Source organism: Rattus rattus, chromosome 5 (genome assembly GCF_011064425.1).
Source record: "Rattus rattus isolate New Zealand chromosome 5, Rrattus_CSIRO_v1, whole genome shotgun sequence".
Taxonomy (NCBI): Eukaryota; Metazoa; Chordata; class Mammalia; order Rodentia; family Muridae; genus Rattus; species Rattus rattus.
In genome coordinates this window covers 56,154,328-56,176,837 of record NC_046158.1, presented here as the reverse complement: position 1 = coordinate 56,176,837, position 22,510 = coordinate 56,154,328, and the positions used below count along the sequence as shown (strand labels likewise).

Genomic DNA, 22,510 nt, shown 5'->3' with positions numbered 1-22,510 from the left:
CATAAAAATTCAGGATCAGGATTAAAGGGAAAAGCACCATAGAAAAGCAATAACAGCATAGCAATTATCTGGCAATATTGCCCAATGTTGAACAGAAATCACCAATTTGGAAACAAAATGCTTTGTTAAGACATGGAGTGAGTTCTGAATGATCCAGGACTTCATTTTCAATTTAAATATTACATTGTCCACGTAGAATTTATATGTTGTTGTCTTTTAAGACCAATGGTTTAAATCCAGCTTCACATTTAAGCCCACTGTATTCTCTCCTTAAAGGAAAAAACTCTACACACTTAAGATTTTTAAATGTTTTCGATTTAATAATTCATTCGTTTGTACTAGTCCTTAATAACCAATCTTCATAGCCACATCCTTATTCCATCAACAATCATCTCAGACACACCTTCTGACAAGACTTTCAACATTATGACAAGAAACTCTGCCTTCAGGAGCATGTTTATTGTGTTTGAGATGATACATCAGTGCTCTCTGAGCTACAAAGGGTAGAAGGAAATCCTTTCATTACAAACTGACAAAGGTAAAACATTTTCACAACAGCATGAACCACATACTCAGAAATAGATCTGGGCTTAATACAAATGACATAATTCCTAGTCATCTACAGCTACTTTTATAACTTCATACAGATAATGAATTAGGCTAAAATGCACTATAATATTTGGTAGACTTCAGGACCAGTATCCTTAGTACATCACAAAATACATTTTGATATCCCAAAGAAGCAAGACTTGCAAGTAGGCATTTTAAACGTAACTAATCTACAGCTACGAAGTTCTACTCTTGGTAGCATTTACCTTTTGGGGGTCTCCCAGTCTCCAGAGATAAAGGCAAGAGTAGAGTCAGTATAACATATACACAGAAGTCCGTATTGTAAAGGCTATAAAGATCCGCAGCACAGTGGGAAGAGGCCTTCTGCTCCTTCACACCGCATACAAATTATGTGAATTATGTTGCGTATCTCTTGGTCCACTGTCTGGCTATCCTGTCGTGTTCTGCTCTGTTGGTCAAATACTGAGTGGCTATGCTTCCAACCAGAGGGTCCGCTGGAAAAGTGAAAAGGACATTAAAACATGCATGCATTAAACATATAGTTATAACAAGGCATTATATTAAAACAGTTATATTTCGGCAGCATTTTAATTCAGAATGACCTTACTTTTCATAAAAAATAGTCTAGAAACAGCTATATAGTCTAATATTTAGAAAAAATATGTATTTTATTTAACAAATATTTTAAACTTAAAGTTATTTTTTTTTTGAGAATCACAGAGGACTACTATATTTACATTACTTTTACATCCCTATGAAGCCATGACCTCTTTCTTTAATGTTAAATATATGTACATTCCTTCTTCTCTCCCTCTCTTTTCAGTCCATGTCTTTAGGGATGACCACTTAGAATAAAGACATCACCCTATCAGGGGCTCATCACTAGAAAAGACATGTTCTTGCTTCCCCAGCAGCCACTGATCATCTGTAGGTCATCATTTAGGGGAAGAGACTTGTGAAACTGCTGATGTCACTGTGTGGGTCTTGCTTGGGTGCCCTAAGATATTCTGTTGAGATGTCACTGATGCAAGTTCCCTGTCATGCTATTCTTGGTATTTTATTCAACTAACAAAGTCTGGTAGATAATGGGAAGCTACATTTTTTGTTTTGTTATGCGTCTTAATCTAAGTTTCACATAAAGCTTCTATCTTATAATGCTAATTCAGAGTGAATTGTTCCTTGCTGGTCATACAGTAATGTCTATAATTGTAAACATAAGCTGACTAAAAACTTACCTGTCATTTCACTTTAAATAGAATTTTGAAGTAAAAGTTGAACCTGAGGTTAAACGTTTATGTATGTACATATGGCACAGAAAGTGTGCCAAATAAAGCCAATACAGACACAGTAAAGGGTTTCCCTTCTGGACGCCAAAAACTCAGGATCCAAGCCCTGGCACACAACTGTTAACCCCGTTTTTCAGATAGTCTATGTATGTCTTTTTTTTTTTTTTTTTTATTAACTTGAGTATTTCTTATTTACATTTGAATGTTATTCCTTTCCTGGTTTCGGGCAAACATCCCCTAATCCCCCCTCCCCTTCTTATGGGTGTTCCCCTCCCCATCCTCCCCCCTTGCCACCCTCCCCCAACAATCTAGTTCACTGGGGTTCAGTCTTAGCAGGACCCAGGGCTTCCCCTTCCACTGGTGCTCTTACTAGGATATTCATTGCTACCTATGAGGTCAGAGTCCAGGGTCAGTCCATGTATATATAGTCTTTTAGGTAGTGGCTTAGTCCCTGGAAGCTCTGGTTGCTTGGCATTGTTGTACATATGGGGTCTCGAGCCCCTTCAAGCTCTTCCAGTTCTTTCTCTGATTCCTTCAACGGGGTCCTATTCTCAGTTCAGTGGTTTGCTGCTGGCATTGGCCTCTGTGTTTGCTGTATTCTGGCTGTGTCTCTCGGGAGAGATCTACATCTGGCTCCTGTCGGCCTGCACTTCTTTGCTTCATCCATCTTGTCTAATTGGATGGCTGTATATGCATGGGCCACATGTGGGGCAGGCTCTGAATGGGTGTTCCTTCTGTCTCTGTTTTAATCTTTGCCGCTCTATTCCCTGCCAAGGGTATTCTTGTTCCCCTTTTAAAGAAGGAGTGAAGCATTCACATTTTGATCATCCGTCTTGAGTTTCATGTGTTCATCTAGGGCAATTCAAGCATTTGGGCTAATAGCCACTTATCAATGAGTGCATACCATGTGTGTTTTTCTGTGATTGGGTTACCTCACTCAGGATGATATTTTCCAGTTCCGACCATTTGCCTACGAATTTCATAAAGTCATTGTTTTTGATAGCGGAATAATATTCCATTGTGTAGATGTACCACATTTTCTGTATCCATTCCTCTGTTGAAGGGCATCTGGGTTCTTTCCAGCTTCTGGCTATTATAAATAAGGCTGCGATGAACATAGTGGAGGACGTGTCTTTTTTATATGTTGGGGCATCTTTTGGGTATATGCCCAAGAGAGGTATAGCTGGATGGATCCTCAGGCAGTTCAATGTCCAATTTTCTGAGGAACCTCCAGACTGATTTCCAGAATGGTTGTACCAGTCTGCAATCCCACCAACAATTAGGAGTGTTCCTCTTTCTCCCCATCCTCACCGGCATCTGCTGTCACCTGAGTTTTTGATCTTAGCCATTCTCACTGGTGTGAGGTGAAATCTCAGGGTTGTTTTGATTTGCATTTCCCTTATGACTAAAGATGTTGAACATTTCTTTAGGTGTTTCTCAGCCATTCGGCATTCCTCAGCTGTGAATTCTTTGTTTAGCTCTGAACCCCATTTTTTTAATAGGGTTGTCTCCCCTGGGTCTAACTTCTTGAGTTCTTTGTATATTTTGGATATAAGGCCTCTATCTGTTGTAGGATTGGTAAAGATCTTTTCCCAATCTGTTGGTTGCCGTTTTTTGTCCTAACCACAGTGTCCTTTGCCTTACAGAAGCTTTGCAGTTTTATGAGATCCCATTTGTCGATTCTTGATCTTAGAGCATAAGCCATTGGTGTTTTGTTCAGGAAATTTTTTCCAGTGCCCATGTGTTCCAGATGCTTCCCTAGTTTTTTCTTCTATTAGTTTGAGTGTGTCTGGTTTGATGTGGAGGTCCTTGATCCACTTGGACTTAAGCTTTGTACAGGGTGATAAGCATGGATCGATCTGCATTCTTCTACATGCTGACCTCCAGTTGAACCAGCACCATTTGCTGAAAATGCTATCTTTTTTTCCATTGGATGGTTTTGGCTCCTTTGTCAAAAAAATCAAGTGCCCATCGGTGTGTGGGTTCATTTCTGGGTCTTCAATTCTGTTCCATTGGTCTATCTGTCTGTGTCTGTACCAATACCATGCAGTTTTTATCACTATTGCTCTGTAATACTGCTTGAGTTCAGGGATAGTGATTCCCCCTGAAGTCCTTTTATTGTTGAGGATAGTTTTAGCTATCCTGGGTTTTTTGTTATTCCAGATGAATTTGCAAATTGTTCTGTCTAACTCTTTGAAGAATTGGATTGGTATTTTGATGGGGATTGCATTGAATCTGTAGATCGCTTTTGGTAAAATGGCCATTTTTACTATATTAATCCTGCCAATCCATGAGCATGGGAGATCTTTCCATCTTCTGAGGTCTTCTTCAATTTCTTCAGTGTCTTGAAGTTCTTATTGTACAAATCTTTTACTTGCTTGGTTAAAGTCACACCGAGGTATTTTATATTATTTGGGTCTATTATGAAGGGTGTCGTTTCCCTAATTTCTTTCTCGGCTTGTTTCTCTTTTGTGTAGAGGAAGGCTACTGATTTATTTGAGTTAATTTTATACCCAGCCACTTTGCTGAAGTTGTTTATCAGCTTTAGTAGTTCTCTGGTGGAACTTTTGGCATCACTTAAATATACTATCATATCATCTGCAAATAGTGATATTTTGACTTCTTCTTTTCGATCTGTATCCCTTGACCTCCTTTTGTTGTCTGATTGCTCTGGCTAGAACTTCAAGAACTATATTGAATAAGTAGGGAGAGAGTGGGCAGCCTTGTCTAGTCCCTGATTTTAGTGGGATTGCTTCAAGTTTCTCTCCATTTAGTTTAATGTTAGCAACTGGTTTGCTGTATATGGCTTTTACTATGTTTAGGTATGGGCCTTGAATTCCTATTCTTTCCAGGACTTTTACCATGAAGGGGTGTTGAATTTTGTCAAATGCTTTCTCAGCATCTAATGAAATGATCATGTGGTTTTGTTCTTTCAGTTTGTTTATATAATGGATCACGTTGATGGTTTTCCAGTATATTAAACCATCCCTGCATGCCTGGGATGAAGCCTACTTGATCATGGTGGATGATTGTTTTGATGTGCTCTTGGATTCGGTTTGCCAGAATTTTATTGAGTATTTTGTGTCGATATTCATAAGGGAAATTGGTCTGAAGTTCTCTTTCTTTGTTGGGTCTTTTTGTGGTTTAGGTATAAGAGTAATTGTGGCTTCATAGAAGGAATTCAGTAGTGCTCCATCTGTTTCAATTTTGTGGAATAGTTTGGATAGTATTGGTACGAGGTCTTCTATGAAGGTCTGATAGAATTCTGCACTAAACCCGTCTGGACCTGGGCTCTTTTTGGTTGGGAGACCTTTAATGACTGCTTCTATTTCCTTAGGAGTTATGGGGTTGTTTAACTGGTTTATCTGTTCCTGATTTAACCTTGGTACCTGGTATCTGTCTAGGAAATTGTCCATTTCCTGCAGATTTTCAAGTTTTGTTGAATATAGGCTTTTATAGTAAGATCTGATGATATTTTTGAATTTCCTCTGAATCTGTAGTTATGTCTCCCTTTTCATTTCTGATTTTGTTAATTTGGACGCACTCTCTGTGTCCTCTTGTTAGTCTGGCTAAGGGTTTATCTATCTTGTTGATTTTCTCAAAGAACCAACTTTTGGTTCTGTTGATTCTTTCTATGGTCCTTTTTGTTTCTACTTGGTTGATTTCGGCTCTGAGTTTGATTATTTCCTGCCTTCTACTCCTCCTGGGTGTATTTGCTTCTTTTTGTTCTAGAGCTTTTAGGTGTGCTGTCAAGCTGCTAACATATGCTCTTTCCTGTTTCTTTCTGCAGGCACTCAGTGCTATGAGTTTAACATTACTACAGTGTGTATACATCCTTACAGATCCCTGTATCTTGACATACTATTGACAACTGTCTCCCTGTGAGTTCTGAGTTGTCTCATTCTTTAATACCTAGTCTCTTAGTGGACACTGCTTATTTCTGAGGCTGATCTTGCTAATGATAAAATTTATGTCTTGACCAACATTAAACAAACATTTTATTTGTAGATTCATAAACATTTGCTTACCAGGGTTGCAATCTGTCAAAAGGGAACAAATAGAGAGCAAAACCTTTGAAATAGTCAAAGCGGGACTCCAGTTGTCTTTCAGAATATCCAGGCAGATGACTCCCTGACTGTTGATGTTGCAGTGGTAGATTCTGGTGCGGAAGGTAACCTACACAGCACAGCACAAACAGGAAGCAAACAAGTCTATCACCAATTCATCCCAACAGCAACACATTACAGATGACACCGACAGCAAATTACTACCAGCACTATTCTCACGTTGGATCAAACAACAGCTAGTTTTATTTAAGCCTATTTTTAAAATATTTTAAAAGTTAAATATTTTATTAGTTTTATTTTAGTTAAAAGTACTGATTTTTGGTTTTATTTGGACTTAGAAAACTATTTTTAGCTCATTTATTTTTGTTATTGTAATTTTGTTTTTGACACAGGTCTCTAGGTATGTAGGTCTGGCTGGCATGAACTTGCTGTGCACACTGCCTTGGTTTCAAACTTACGGCAATCCTCCTGCCTCTGTTTTCTGAGTACTGGGACTATTGGCATGCCCTACCAAGTATTACCGTGGTTTAAGAAAAAAGTGAATAGGTGAATAATGAATACCTAAAGAATGGTATTATGCATTTACACATGTAGCCATATACCATATACATATTTGTGGACATACATGAACATGGAAAGTGGAGAATATTTTGGCATCAAAGGTAAGAAGAAAGTATGAATGATTCTTTAAACAGGTCAGCTTTTAGTAAAAGTAAGGAGTATCACCAACTCAGCCAAGCCTCTTTCACATCAGAATAAAATGAAAGACTGGGAGAAAGGCTGCAGTCACCATCCGTGTTACCTTCCTTTCTCTAAGTCACTCTCCTATAGACACTGACATAAAAAAGCAAAGTTTTCAGTTATGGGTCAAAGAAACTGGCATCTCTTTTTCAGGAATAAATACTTGTATGTTTCTAAGCAAATGCAAAAAGTAGTTGAGAAATAAATTCGTCACTTGGACTTGTTGAAAAAAAGAATTTTCTGATCTTAGAATTTGCAATGTACTGTGAGCTTCAAAGAAGAATCTGGGAACAGGAAAAAATACCCAAAAGTGCTTTTTCGGGGGGTGGGGGCAAAAGAAAAGCAGGAAGAGTGGAGGAACACATTAATGTACTACCTAACATGGCTTAATAGGGGCTACAGAGCAGTCTGTATGTGAATACAGAGATCCGAAATATAACTAGGCAACATACCATGTTTCAAAGACTCAGTACTAAAAAAACCATAAAAGAGCTTAATAATATTCTTATGAATATTACTTCCAGCATGTTGAAATGGTAATACTCTAGGTATATAGGGTTAAATATACCTTTAAAATTAATTCAGTTGCTTATTTATTTAATGTGGCTATGTTAACTTAAAATTATACATGTACTTTGTGCTTCCATAGACAAGGTTGTTCAAGAAAATGGAATACTTGTTTGTCCAAATGACTGAGCTGACTACATCAAAGACAGAAATTATTTTCAAATAAAACCAATATACTGAAATCTCCTAGCTATCAATAGTAAATAAACAAATTAATATCCAGTAACAAAATGTTTGTTTCTCTTTAGGAAGTTCAACAGCTTAAGTGAACTCAAACACTATAGACCAGGCAGAAGTGGCACACAGATCTCTGTGAGTTCGAGGCCAGCCTGGTCTTTTCCAGGACAGCCAGAGCTACACAGAAAAACTCTGTCTCAAAAAACAAAAACATATATTTGAGAGAAGGAGAGGAGAAAGTGAGAGGAAATGAAAGAAGTCTTATTACCAAAATATCACAAATTTTATTTATGTTTTATTTTGGAATAGGGTTTAAGAATGGAAAAATCTGCCTTAACAAGGAGAGAAGCAACATTACAAAGTTATAAATGTAACACACTGGAACTTCTAAATAAACTTCTAAATCCATAAATAGCCACATACAAATAAAAATGGCAAGCCATATACAGGATTATAGTTCAAAGCCCTTCTACTAAACAATTTCCACTTCCACTAATAGTGCTAAGGAAATGTAAGTATCTTTTAAATTACATTATTTCTTCCTCACATACAAGAATAATATCATACAACTATATCTTGTTAACTTTTCCCCTATTTTCGAAAGTGTTAAAACCAATTTCCAATATGAAAAACTATGCATGTGGAAGTTTTACTATTTATAAAAATAGATATGAGGTTTACTAAACATTATACAGAAAACAACAAAAGAATAAAACTTGAGCAGTTGGTAATAAGCTGACATTTATCATTCTAAATGAGGATCTAATTAATGGCACTCTAGCATGACGTTCTGACTCTGAGTTAGCAAGGTGGACATAAGACTTTAAGAGCTTCTAAACATAACTTTCAGGACCTTAGATTCTAATGGGCCACACTGTAAACACTCAAACACAGCCTTAATTTGAAGTAAATCTTCCCAGGTCATTAGAGGACCATCTTGTCAGAAAATGAGGCACACAGGGAAGTATTTCTTAGCTGTTTAAAAAAAAAAAAAAAAAAAAAAAAGGACATGAAATTTGCAGGCAAATGATGTAACTAGAAAAATACCATCCTGAGTGAAGTAACCCAGAGTCAGAAAGGAAAAGATGATATCTACTCAACATATAAGTGTTTATTGCTGTTAAGTAAATGATCATCAAGATCTAACCCATCAAAGAGGTCAGGTAAAGAGAGCTCTGGGGACCTCTGTGGCAAGAGGAAATGGAACAGATTCTGCAGGTGGTCTAGGGAGAGGTGGGAACAGGAGCAAGAGCAGATGGAGACAGGGGCAGTAGGAATCCAGTGGGGCGGGGAGGGAGGAAGGAAGAGATTACAAGGAGAGATAGCTTGCCGTGAGAGGCATCGGGTGAGGGTGGAAACAGTTCAGTGAAAATCTTTCGGAAGCTATGAAGGTAACCCTCGTGAGGACTCTCAGTAATGGAGTCTGAAGTGGACATCTGTTGTAGCCAGGGAAGGCTTCCAATGGTGGAATTGGGTGGTATTTGGTCAAGTTGTTAGTCAGAGGGGGTCCCGTAGAGATCCCTAAACAACCCAGGCTGATACAAGGACAGAGGGGTGCTCTCTGAATGGGGGAAGGGGCAATAGTGTGGCAACATTTATATAACTCACTGAATGCAAAGAGGTCAAACCAGGACCTTCATGGAGTCTTCACCCCTGCATTCTAGTCTCTTGGGCACAAGACGATTCTCTATAGGCTATAGAACAGAAACCTAGACACTAACACAGCCACAAAAACCTTGTCTACACTCTGTCCCGCCTTCCAGGTATGCTGGAACAATGGTGGCAAAGAGTATGTGGGATGATGAACCAATAACTGGTTTAATGAGGCCCACTGAGGGAGACCACGCCCTACACAGCCTGGATGGCCAGGAACCAGAAACTGGACAGCCTAGAGTCCTGAGGCAGAATCAAACCATTTGGAAAAACACAAACAAACAAAAACTAGTAAAATGGTTCCCAGTGATATTCTGCCAGTGCTTCGCCCAGCCTGTTTTGGGGAACCGTTTCCTCCAATTGGGTTGTCTTGTCCAGCCTCATATGAGGGCTTTGCCTTGTCTTGTATCTTGTTTTGTCCTCTCTGACTGTTTTCTCTTAGAGCCCTGCTCTTTTCTGATGAGGAAACAGAAGGGGAGAAGTGGATACGGGGGAGGGAAGTGTGTGTGTATGGGAAGGGGTCAGAGATAGAAAGAAACCATCTTGTCTGTAATTTGAGGTACACACCACTAGGTGGAACTATTGTTACACTGTGTTAGAGAACACTGTCCAGAAAAATGTCCTTTCTAAAAATCATGAAGTAAGCCTTTATAGAACGAACACAAACACACACCCACAGAGAGAGAGAGAGAGAGAGAGAGAGAGAGAGAGAGAGAGAGAGAGAGAGAGAGAGAGAGAGAGAGAGACAGAGACAGACAGACAGACAGACAGACAGACAAGGGAGGACAGGGGGGAAGGTGTGGATAGGTAAATAAATAGATACACACATAGAGAAATACACTGGATCACAAATATATTTAAGTATTTTCAGGATTTAAAACAAAAAGCATTTTTCACACAAGGAACCCCATAAAAGAAAAAAATCAGGAAATATCTTTGGCTCTTTTGTTGTTTTTATTTGTTTTGTCCTATTTTGATTTGTTTTTACTTTATTTAATTTTATTATTTAGATGCCTGTTTGTATCCTAAGGAAAGAGAAAGAAGGGATTTGGGCAGGAGGGAAAGTAGGATAGATCTGGGGGGAGTTGGAGGAGGGGAAATCATTATCAGAATATATTGCATTAAAAAAGAAAAGCATTTTACAAGTTGGGGGCGGGATTCCTCTTCAGCAAACTCAGCTCCACAGAGGAAGTATTAGGGTTTTTACTTGACTACTGTATACTGAGAAGTCAGGCGAGGAAGACGGCCTTCAAATAAGCATCATGTTTAAGCTCTGCAAAACCATAGTTTCCCCTTTGTTACCCAAGCAGCAATCAACCTTTTTAAAGGAATTGAGAAGACAGTGGAAGTGAGCCTACCACTCTTCAATCTTGTATTACATTCACAGAAGGCACAAAATGAATATGGAAGTATTGGCTAGTTTTATAGTTTTTGCTTATCTAGGAATAAAGACAAATCCTTATTATTAACCTATTTCTGAAAGCTACAAATGAGTCTTATTTCAGAGGGAATTTCACGTATGTTCACATTTATGTTTTCTTCAATGCACAGTTTTATTTACTATTAGTAAACTATATCGAATATAAAATTATTTTTAAAAGGCAAAAGTCAGCAACTTTTTGGTTTTAAAATTTGGTTCTGAGTTTCCATATTAATTCATAAACAACAATTAAATAAAAATTATTACAGTAATATACATATAAATTCTAGAATAACTGGGTTTTAGAGGAGGATAAATATTAATGTACACATAAGCTCTTACCTTTGGTGGCTTAAATGGATAATCTGAAGAAAATGTGATATCCAGAAAAAAAACACCACCTTCATACACAGAACCTGGTGGACCAAGTATAGTTGACCTCCATTCATAAATGTTATCTCCTTTAGGCCCAGCACTATTTAAAAGAAATTAAAAATTAATATATACATCTATAAATAATACAGGTAACATCCTAAGAGGAATGCAAAATTAGAAGTTAAATAATCAATCTAAAGCAGTAAGACCAACAAGATGTGTTCTTGCACACAGGTATAAATTCTGAAATATTCCAAACAGAAAATTATAACGAAAACACAGAAACTATAAGTTTATTGGATATCTCCTATTACCATTTTGCGATCTGCCTCCTATTCTCCCTTCCCTCTTGCTACACCCTATACACACAAACACACACACAAACACACGACTTGCTTACATTGTGACAAATTGTGATAAATACCTACGTGTACTCTTCCAAAAATAATTAACAAGTCAATAGTTACTAAATGTCAACAACCACACTAATCTATAATTTGTATGATAAAATTGTCAACCAACTCTGTAATATATCCCTCCCCCTCAGATAAAAGATCCAGTCTTGGGAGTCAAGAAAATCTTATACCTAAATCTAGTCCAAGACGGGAGTTTACTATGTAACTCTAGGCTGGCCTAGAACTTGGAATCATCTTGCCTTCCCATCTGGAGTGCAAAATCCACCATGTGCACCTCAGCACACCCACTCATGCTTTTCCTTTCCTTTACCATGGGTCCTATCAGAATTTATTCTTTCTGACTTTATTTGGCAGAATATAGTCCTTAAAAGAAATAAATGTACAGCAACACTTGAGTTTGCCTGTGGTTCTCTGATGAGACTCAAGTAACACACTGCTAACTAAAACACTAAATAAATCATGTCATTTTGGGGTCATGACATTGTGAAGCACATGATTTGGTGTCCTGTCCCTCACTGGTGATATTAAGTTTCACCCATTGAAGATGCTTTCCAAAGTTCCTACTGCTTAATTACTAACTGTTCTTTATTCAATATGTACTCTTTGGTTACATTACTACCATGCAAATACCATTCTCTCTATTCAAAATTCTCCTCTAGATTTAACACACTCGCTCGGAATCCTCTGAACGCTCCTATGATATTGGCATAATCATAATTTTTCAACTCCAGTTATTCCTCCACATTTAACAGCTGTCTTCAGCCCCTTCTTGCTCTTGATTATATAAACGTTATATATTATTGATATGAACTCATAAAGTACTATTTCTTTCCAATGCTTTATAATTCATTATTGCTTTTAATTATTTTGGTGCTTGAATCATAGATTTCTGCACAGAGAAAGAGTCTACAAAACAGCTCCAACACGCTTCTAACATGCCAGCATTTTAGAGTACACCCCGATACACTTCTAACATGACATTTTAGAGTATATTCTTCCTTCCTGGTATGAGGAGATGCTTTAACCTCCCAGCCCCGGAATCACCTTCAAGAATCCTAGGTCACTGTCGGAGAATGTTAAGAAATCAGGACTTGAATTCTATTGAACCATAGAAACATGCAATGTGCTAAACATCAGTATCATTTATACAATAAAAATAAAATAGTTAAATATAATTTAAACTCACAATTTCTGGATGGTAATGTAACTCAGTGACTCCTATAATCATTGCTCAAACACCTCACAGATTGCCATTTTCCTCTATTTGTTCAGAATTTCATTTTCTCTTTAATCATATGTATATGCAGGTGGGAGTGGGCCGGGGAGGTCATGTGCATGAGTGAAAGTGCTCATCCCCTGAAATACTGGGTGACTTGTTATGGGTGCTGAGAGTCAAACTGAAGTCCTCTCTACAAAGGTATGCATCCTTAATGGCTGAGACATCTGTCCTATCCATTTTTCTCTAGATTTTTACACTGAAAATTATCCTGGCTTTCTGCAAGCATGTATATGCTTTTGTTCTTTTAAACTACCCATCAATCTAGAAATGATCTATTTAAAAGATCTATTTAAGTAGTGCAAAGTAGTACTGCAACCATATTAATAGGGCATCAGCTTAGCTACATGTTATTAATCCTGCAAAACTGACATTGTAAATCTAGTGAAGTTCAAATGACTTATGTCAAAAAGGCTTTTCTGATAGCCATCAAACAATTCTATTTGCTACTCTAATTTCACTGTGGTTATCTCTGCTCTCCCAACAGATTTTACAAATACTTACTTGTGTAAATACCCAAACTTCCAAATAACCAAATTCAGATGACTGAACAGAAGGTAAGTTAAGGTCAATGTACTTTAATGGACTGTGGAATTGTACACTGAAAAGATGATGCTTTGGACAAATCTACCACCCTTAAAGAAATAAAGATGGAGAGGGTAAAGAATCCATCTTAAATCCTATTACATGGCAGAAGAGATTCCCACTGTAAAACCAAATTCCTGATTCTAAAGTTTGTTTCCCCCTCTTATGTTGCATGAAAAAGGGTCCATTTAACTCTATTACATCAGGACTATAAGAGAAGCATCTAGCCTAAGGAGTCTATTTTCATTTCCTTTACAGCATCTCTTGGAATAGACAAGAGACTCTTTCCCACCAAGAGACATGGGAAAGGAGAGCTTCAGGACTGAGTCTGTCAGCTCAAAGCATCTCACAGCTGAGCGGGAAAAAAAACTGGCAAAACTGAGCAAGCATTCCTGTATCTTTTCCTCTGACCTCCATGCTTTCTGTTTCTCTCCTTTCCACAGGGAAGAACTCTACAACCTTCCTTCTTGCCTTATACCATAGACTTTTCTCTTTCAAGTCAACAACATCCACAAGAATCCAGCAATGGCATTTTCCCAAACTTGACTAAAAGACAAACTTGTTTCTCTATCCCTTCTAGCTTTTAACTCAAATTATTGTTCCTTTAACAGAAACACTCCTTAAAAGTATTCCCTTTATGTGTCATCTCTAATTTCTCTCCTGTTTTTAAAATAGTTTCAAGCTGGATTTCTTTCCTCATTTTTCTGTAGAAACAACTCTTGATGTAAGGTCAGCAATGATATCACTGATGGGCCCAATGGTAATTTCCCATGCATTGAGTAACTAAATTTTAAAGTAGTTAAGTCAACTGAAAATTAAACTCAAGAAACCAGAAGAGGGTGTAGTCAACAAAATGAAGTATGTATAAAAATCCCATATGGAAAAGCTGTTGCTAATTTAAAAAATAAAAGTAAAATATTAATAAAATTAAGTAGCTTTGAGAAATGACTCAGCAGTTGAGAGCACTGGCTGCTCTGTAGAGGACCCAGGTCCTGTTCCTAGAACCCACATCATGGCCTATCACCATCTGTAACTCCAGTTTCACAAGTGCCAATGCCCTCTTCTGGCCTCAGTGGGCACTGCATGCACATAGTGTATATACACATAAACAGGAAAAACATTTGTCCATAAAATAGAAATGTTAAAAAAATAAAATTAGATAATCTGCCTATCAAATTCAGAGGGAAACTAGTGCCCAAATGTCAATTCTAACTTCATCTACATATCGATGCTAGCCCACTCCCCAAATAAAACATAACAAATTATTCTAGATACCAACAAATTGATTCTAAAGTTTGTGTAGAGAAGAACTCAGAATATTTGCTAAGGAAGGAAGGAATGAAGAAGACAGGTATTACCCAAACTTACAACACAACTGCAAAGCCCCAAAAATGACATCAGTGTATACAGGTGAAAAAGAGCAAGAGAACAGAATGGAGAACCCAGAGAGTCGCCCAACTACAGTTAACATTCGTAACTGCAAAAGTAACAATAAAGCAAAGGCAGCTTTTCAGCAGAGGGCACAGTACTAGTAAAGCAAAATGACATAGGCAATGAAAAATGTCTAGATTTCCCCTGATTTTGCGTGTGGATAATTCACTTTGGAAGATACTTTAACAGTTTCTTAGAGACTAAGTTCATCTTACTATATGATTCAGCAATAACATTTGTTGCTATTTAACCAGGAAACAGAAAATTCAACACAAAAGCTTGTACATAGCAGTAATATTCATAATTGTCATAACTGGCAAGCAGCTGTGAACAGACACCATGACCAAGACAATTCTTATATAGAACATTTAATTGGGGCTGGCTTACAGGTTCAGTTTCAGCCCATTATTAGTATCAAGGCAGGATCATAGCAGCTTCCAGTCAGTCACAGCACAGAAGGAGGTGAGAGTTCTACGTCTTGTTCTGAAGGTAGCTAAGAAAAGGTCTAAAGCCCAAGCCCAGTGACACACTTCCTCCAACAAGGCCACACCTCCAATAGTGCCATTCCCTCAGCCAAACACATACAAACCTCCACAGCAACCAAGCCATATAAACTGAACTAGAAGCTGCTCTATTTAGATGATGAACTATTATTCAGTGCAAAGGAGCGGTAAAGACACAAAATCACACACATGTACCTTAAATTCAGATTACTTGGTCAAAGAAGATACTGTGAAAACCTATATTCTGCTATATACTATAAGATTCCAAACATACCACATCCTGAAACAGTCCAAATTATGGAGAAAATAAAAATGCTGGCAGGGTACCAGAAGATAGGTACTGATGTGATAAGCTAGATAAATGTATCAGTGTGTGTGTGTGTCTAAATTCATAAAATGTACAGCACCAAAAATCAACTGTCATGTACTAGGGACTTTAGGGACCTTGTGTGGCAATGTATGTTCAAAGCAAGTTCATGGACTGTAATATACAACATCCACAGCACCGGTGTGAATGCCACTGAAGATAGCATGAGGGAGGCAGGAGACAAAGGGGTACATGGTAATGCTTTAGTTTCTACTAAACTGTTACGAAAAATGCCTGTAACAATAAAGTAATATATTTATTTAAAAGAAAAACTATAGAGCGTATAAAAACGTACATGCTAATGCAAAAAGTAGTAGATGTTATTCAAGTCTTGGTTTATTAAAAAGTTTCTGTTATGTACTCTAAAGTACAGCTTGAAACCAGGTTTTCTGAACTCTGGAAGCATACTAGCCATCAACTATAAATGAAACCTTCCACACCTGCCCATCAATAGTAACATGAACAACTTTCCTCCATAACAATAAATGAATAACTATATGCATTTTTTTAAGTAACCAATACTTAAAAAAAGAAATCAAAGCTTACCATGCTACCAGGTTAAGCATTTAAAACTATATTATCCATACTACCCCAGTTTAACCAGAATGGCTTCAAGTTCATGTCACCGGCAGGTATTCACTCTGGCCTCTTTCCTATCTTCCAAACACAGCTCAACACCCAAGACAATAGAGACAAAAATTAAGATTATATTCAAAGAATGGAAGGCCAAAATATTCTTCTTATTTAATGGTTATAAAATGAAAGACAGAGAACACAGTACTGTCAGAGTGATAGATCGGTGGGCTATGAACAGGGAGGGAAGTGGACAGCCTATCAATCAGCCTAAGACAGGAAAGAATCCAAGGAAAAGGGACAGGCAGTAAGTATGTCACAGCAAGGATAAAATGGAGGAGTTTCTTTTGTAAAAGAAGAGACAAAGGAATCAGGACAAAGACAATAAAAGAGGAACAAGGGAGGCACATCCCCTGCAAACATGATGAGGACAAGTCCTGGGAAGACTGGAAAGCAAGCTCTGGCTTACAAACAGGAAGGAAACATCTATAGCTATTAGCCTTCCAGTAAAAGAGTAAACCAGTTATTGTTAGTGTTAATAAAATATGTGGAAATAAAATATATTCTCAATAATGACTATTTCAAAAAGCACTCAGGCCACTTTTTTAAATAAAAGTTTCTAGAAATAAAGTTAGCAAGTATTCTAGCAATTTAGTTATTAATACCTCAAACTTAAGGCAAACACTTACTTTTGATTCTAAGTGCTAAAACTAGCTCAACTGTTCACTGTAAATAAATACTTCAAAAAAAGTCCTCTATATATCAGAACTGATATGTATCTGTCCTTGAAGGACACTTCAGAATTGGTTCATTTCATTTAAAAATGAAATAATCCTGGAAATGAACAGATTACTATTAATATCCCTAACATAAGCAGTGACTTCTAACACTGACACATGTTCCCACAAAGAGGCAATCACCACTTAGCATGAGTATTACAGAAGGAAAGGAAGAGAGCAGAGATCTCTAATCCTCAAGTTAGATAAATTTTTTAGGGACAATTAAGAAGAGTAAAACAAAAAGTTCACCAAAAACCTCCCAGTCAGATGCATACAATTCAGGGATTAAGGTAAGGTTTAATAAATAAATGTTTATGTACTTAAAGAATATTTAAAGTACAAGCACTAGCATCTATAATAGTATAAAATTGCACATCAAAAAGAAATGCATTTGCTAGTCATAGTGTCACCACCTGTTATTATAGCTGGCACTCTGCCTGCCTACACTCAACAATTCCTGTGCTCCTTATCTCCTGCCCAGATTTGTAACTTCCCCGTTAGCTACTACTGACATCTGTACATATATATGTTCATACACAACTGTAAATCTTTAGTCTACTGCATCCTCTTACAGTTGTTCCTAGGTATACATGTCCAGGCTGACCACTTGAAATTCATGAGCCCATCCCTGAAGGAAACTTTCTCCTTCTCTCAGCAGCCACAGACTGCCTACAGCTCCTTCATCCAAGGAAGAATCATATTACTAAGATTTCATGCGTGCAATTGCCATGCCACTTCTAAGGGACATGATCTCCTAGCAGGGTCTACAACCCCTCTAACGCTCTTCTGTGACTTTCCTGGGTACAGGGGTTGCACTGATTACTTTTAGTTGGGGTTGGGCACCCTATAATCACGTATTCTTCACATTTTTAACGATCTGTGGATCCCTGATCTAGTCTCTATCTGCTGCAAAAAGATGCTTCTTTGATAAGTGGGTGAGAACTCCACTTACTTGTAGGTATAATGATAAGTATTTAGAATGGAGTTACATGTTATATTGATTAGGAAAATGGTAGGTTCTCCTCCCAGGTCTATAACCTCTCTGCTCATGGGTAGTTGGCTGGCTTACAGCACCAGGCATGAATCTTATCCTGAGTGGACTGTAAGTCCAATTAGACAGACTTTAGTCATCCCTAAGATAAAACTGCAACCCCTAGACCATTGTGACCATCTCGTCAAGGTGGTCACTGTTATGACTTGTAGGCCTTTCACCTGGGTAAGATTATCAGTTGCTACTTTCCTTTAGCAGACCACACACTACCTACCAATATTATGAGAACCAGTCCTCAAGAAGGAGGCTTCCAGCTCAATTTTAGCTCAATACCTCCTAGTCGTGTGTCTGAAGAGTATATAGTATCTTCAACAATTAGGTCTTAACCTTCAAGCTCTGGAGAATAGCAATGGGCAATAGAAACAGTCCATATTGTTTGGGGAGATTTGTGTCCTCCAAAATAATGATTTGAGGGGGTGATTCTCATGCCTGGCATTTGCATAATTGTTCAATAGTGTTCAGCACTCTTAGTAATTAAAGAAATGCAAACTGAAACTATTCTGAGATTTCATCTTATTCAGTCAGAATGAATGAGATAAAGACAAGAAACGCCAACGAATCTTGGTGAGGATGCAAGGAAAGGGGACCCACATTCTCTGTGGGTAGGATGAAAAACTGGAAATCAGTGTGGAAAAATCTCAAAAAGCTAAAATCAGATCTACCGTATGACCCAGCTACACCACTTCTTGGCATGTGCCCTAAGGACTCACTATCACACTGCAGGACACTTGCTCAGTTATGTTTGTTACTGTCTCTTCACAACAGGCAGGAAGTATGAAGAACAGAACCTTTTCCAACTGAGGAACAGAAATGTAATACGTACACATAATGGAACTCTATTCAGCTAGTAAGAAAACATTAAGTTTTCAAGTTAAGTCGAGGCCAACTGATAATAAAACACTGGTGAGGTAACGAAGATCCAGAAAAACAAGTGCCACCTGTTCTCATTGGTGACTGATTTCCAAATCCTTAGATTTGAGTACATGACCTGACATATCTGAAGAAGCCAGAACAGAAGAACAGTCCACAGTGAGGGCATACTTAGGACAGAGGAGCTCTAGAAATGAGGACAGAAGACAGGAGACACAAAGGGGCAATGCACAAAATAAAATGTAGAGAAGCCTTCAAACTGCAGAGAAGCAGGAAAGGGAGTAAAGGGGGAGAGGAAGGAAGAAGTAACATCAAGAATACTTGAAAATGCCAGAGAAAACAGTCTGCAAGCTTGTTTTAAAAAACGCACACACTCTCTCCCTGTCTCTCTCCCTCTCCCTCCCAAGGAGTAATATGGCATGAGCTGATGGTGTTTTCCAAGAGTCATGCACTATTCAATAAATCGAGTAAGTTCAAAGAGCATCACCCATCAAAAATAATGTAACTCATCTATACTGTAAGGCTGTCCATTGCCTACACTATATGTAACACTCTTCTGAAACACATTTTCCAATTCCAGAACTAAAACCTAATATACTGCCCTGTAGAGTAGACTCTTCAGTAAGATCTATTGTTAGGCACCATCTAAACACTGTTATATGTCAGCACAAAAGCACAGGCCTTCTAGAACATTTATGAACCACCCTGCACCAGCAAAATGTTTTACACAAATTACTGCAAAGTGCTGTGTAATCTCCTGGCTCTTTTCTAAATTATTGTGACACATGAAAAGTAGTTATGTTTTTTGGGGGGGGACTTAATCTTTTTGTCACATATTGGAGTGAGGCATATAAACTGCTTTCCTCTTTCTTCCCAGCCCTTACAATGTGGTATAGTGTTTTACAAGGGAAAAAGTAGTATTTATTTTCACAGCTTTTTCTTAAAGGAGTTAGATTCAACTTGTTTTAAATACACACACACACACACACACACACACACACACACACACACAAACATAACTTGTTTTAAACACACACACACACAACTTGTCTTAAACACACACAGGAACACACATTCCACTTGCAGAATTATGCTTATGAAAAAATTAATATTTCTGACAGTTGTACACATAAGACTGATGGACTCAGAAAGTCCATATGGAATCTGCTTAAAGACATTCCAAATAATTCAAACCTTTCTTCTTGAGCCAGTGTTACCAGAGAGCCTTTAATCTAAACTAGTACAAAGCTCATGCTTTGTCGATGTTGACATTCATCATCCCAGCACAGCAGTACATAGTAATGAGAAATGCCTTAGAAGATAGTTAAAAATGCCGGTCAGACACAACTCACTACACAATACACTTGTGTAAGTCAGGTGAAGTATTTCTAAAACTAGTCTTAGATGTGAAACACATTTTTCAAGACTGACTCCAGTTAGTTCTGTTATATTTCAGTGTATCAGAGATGATGCTAAAAAGCAAATTTTAAAGATAGGAGAGTCAAATTATCAGCAGTGCACTCTTAAGTCTTTCACGCTCACTGTGGTATGTAATAGTAAGTTTAATTGAAATATTTATTTGAAAAAAACTATTCTTTCTCATTAATGGAGATATCAAAAATCCCTTCCTTCATTTAAGTCTCCCCTTGTCCACCATCCCCCTATTTCTAAGCTGAGGCCTATAAATTTCTAACTTTACCAAAACACAGGAACAAAGAAAGAAAATAACTTTAGTTATCAATGGCTGGGGTTTGGAATTCCCTATCATGTAAGACAGATTACATTAACTACATCAAATGTTTACACATGAGCATGAGTGACCTCTATGGGAAACCTAGGAAAACTTCTTCCTAAATTTTCCTAAGGAAAAATCATGTGTCTTTATTTCTTCTCAAACTTTGTTTTTTAAGTGAACAGTTGGTATTATAGGGGACTGTCTTTCTCTAGGTTGACAATGAATCACATTTTAATGATTTATTAAGTGAAAACAATAGCAGAGGAGGCGGTTGGATGACAAAAAAGCCCACTGAAGAGGAAGACATAGACACTTGCCAGTTGTTTTCAATTACTTTGTGTTCCTGCTCTCCCCTATACAACATGCCTTTAACAAAATGAACTTGTAAATTTTACTGAAAGGAGTTATCAGTTTCTACCATAACTAATCAGGCCAGAGTACTGCATATTCCCCCATATTGTGGTTTGTTAAAATGAAACCACAATGAATTTAATCTTTATAATTACAAAATATTGCACTTAGTAATTAGATTCACTGAGGAAGAGAAATGAATGTATCATTTCACTAGAGATTTATTGACTTCTACTATTTTATTATAGGCACCTTTTCCAAGAATGATTCAAAGGCCCCTAATGTCAAGACTATAGCCTGCCTGAGGATAAAGACCATAATTACACAAACCCACAACAAACCACGCAGAAGGGTGATACTGCTTACAGAGGAGAAGTTTGCCTTGATGAGTGCCAGGGGCACATGACCACATTAGAAAGGGCAGAGGGCAGAAGTGAGGACCAGGAGGAAGTAGTACATGGGAAACACAATTGAGACCTACATGCATTCATTGGTAAGAAGTAAAATTTCCAAAACACTGAGCAGCATTTGCAAATAGGCTGGGGCGAGTGGAAATCAGAACAATGTGGCAGAATCATGAAAGCATGACAACACAGTAAGAGTAAGCAACCAGTGTTCCCAGTGGACCTGCATCTTTACCCTGAAGACAACAGAGTATTGGCAAGCTTCACGTCACATCAAGAGATGGTTAATTTTGGATTAGTTTTGAAGACTTCAGCCCAAGATTTGGAGACTCCACTACTTTAGTCTAGGTGGGGTGCCAAAGGACTGTGGCTGAGAACACACGGCCCAGTGTGTGGCTCACCTAAGCCGACAGGAACAGGCGCAGGAGAAAGAAAAGGTAATGACTTCACAACTTCCTTACAGGGCACACTCCCAGCGGCATACAGCTCCGTTTTCCAGCAGTGCCACCCAGGGACCACCCCACTGTTCTCTCTCTAGCCTTACTGCTAAATGTCTTCTGCTTGCTGTGGATTTCTGTAATAATCTAAGTGAAAGACATCAGGAGAGTGGACTATGATAAAGGAAATATGAAGAAAACAATGAGATTGAAAGGACTTAAGACTTAACAGGTTTGAGAAGATGGCTATTCAAGCTTGAAGACTGACATTCAAATTATCACACCTACGTAAAAAATGCCAGTGTGCGTATAGCTCAGATTTAGGTGTGTTGTAAGTCAGGGTAGAATTGGGCAAATTTATCCCAAGAACTCACCAGAGAGTCAGCCTAACTCAAAACTACAAGCTTCAGGTTCAATGTGGAGTGGTGTCAAAGGAAATAGGGCGAAGGGCCTTAGGGAAAGACACAGCACAGCCTCCTGTAAGCTCTGCCTGCATGCACACAGGTGCATGTCCATCTGCACATAACACCAATCAACTGAACTTTTTTCAGATAGGAACAATGACAGTAAAGTCTCAGAAATAGTTTGTAACTTAAAAGATGATTTGTACAATCCACTAATTAATTATAAAGATGATAGATGGCATTCAGTATAATATAAAGGTTTTGATATAATACACTAAAAAGCCTTTGAAATACCCAAGGAATTCCTATGTCAAGGAGACATACACATATAAGTAGGTAACACAAACCTCTGGAGCCTGGACTACAGCATATATCAAAACGTTTCCGACCTGGTTAGGGAGTGATTAACCAGAAATCCTAAAGGTGGAATGAGACCGCCTTGGGAAATACTACAGAGAAGTAAGAGGAGACA

The 22,510-nt window shown here is 37.9% G+C and overlaps 1 protein-coding gene across 2 annotated transcripts in view; it reads right to left on the bottom strand.

Annotated features, from left to right (window-relative positions):
- Positions 1 to 297: 297 nt before the first annotated feature.
- The window catches only part of Ube2e3 (ubiquitin conjugating enzyme E2 E3), a 57,528-nt gene continuing 35,315 nt past the window's right edge, over positions 298 to 22,510 (bottom strand). For both annotated transcript variants that reach the window (XM_032903552.1, XM_032903553.1), the window contains exons 4-6: positions 10,824 to 10,956; positions 5,885 to 6,032; positions 298 to 1,064 (exon numbers count right to left, since the gene is read on the bottom strand). In XM_032903552.1, the coding sequence (XP_032759443.1) occupies positions 967 to 1,064; positions 5,885 to 6,032; positions 10,824 to 10,956 (379 nt within the window). In that variant the 3' untranslated portion in view covers positions 298 to 966. The remainder of the gene's footprint in view (positions 1,065 to 5,884; positions 6,033 to 10,823; positions 10,957 to 22,510) is intronic.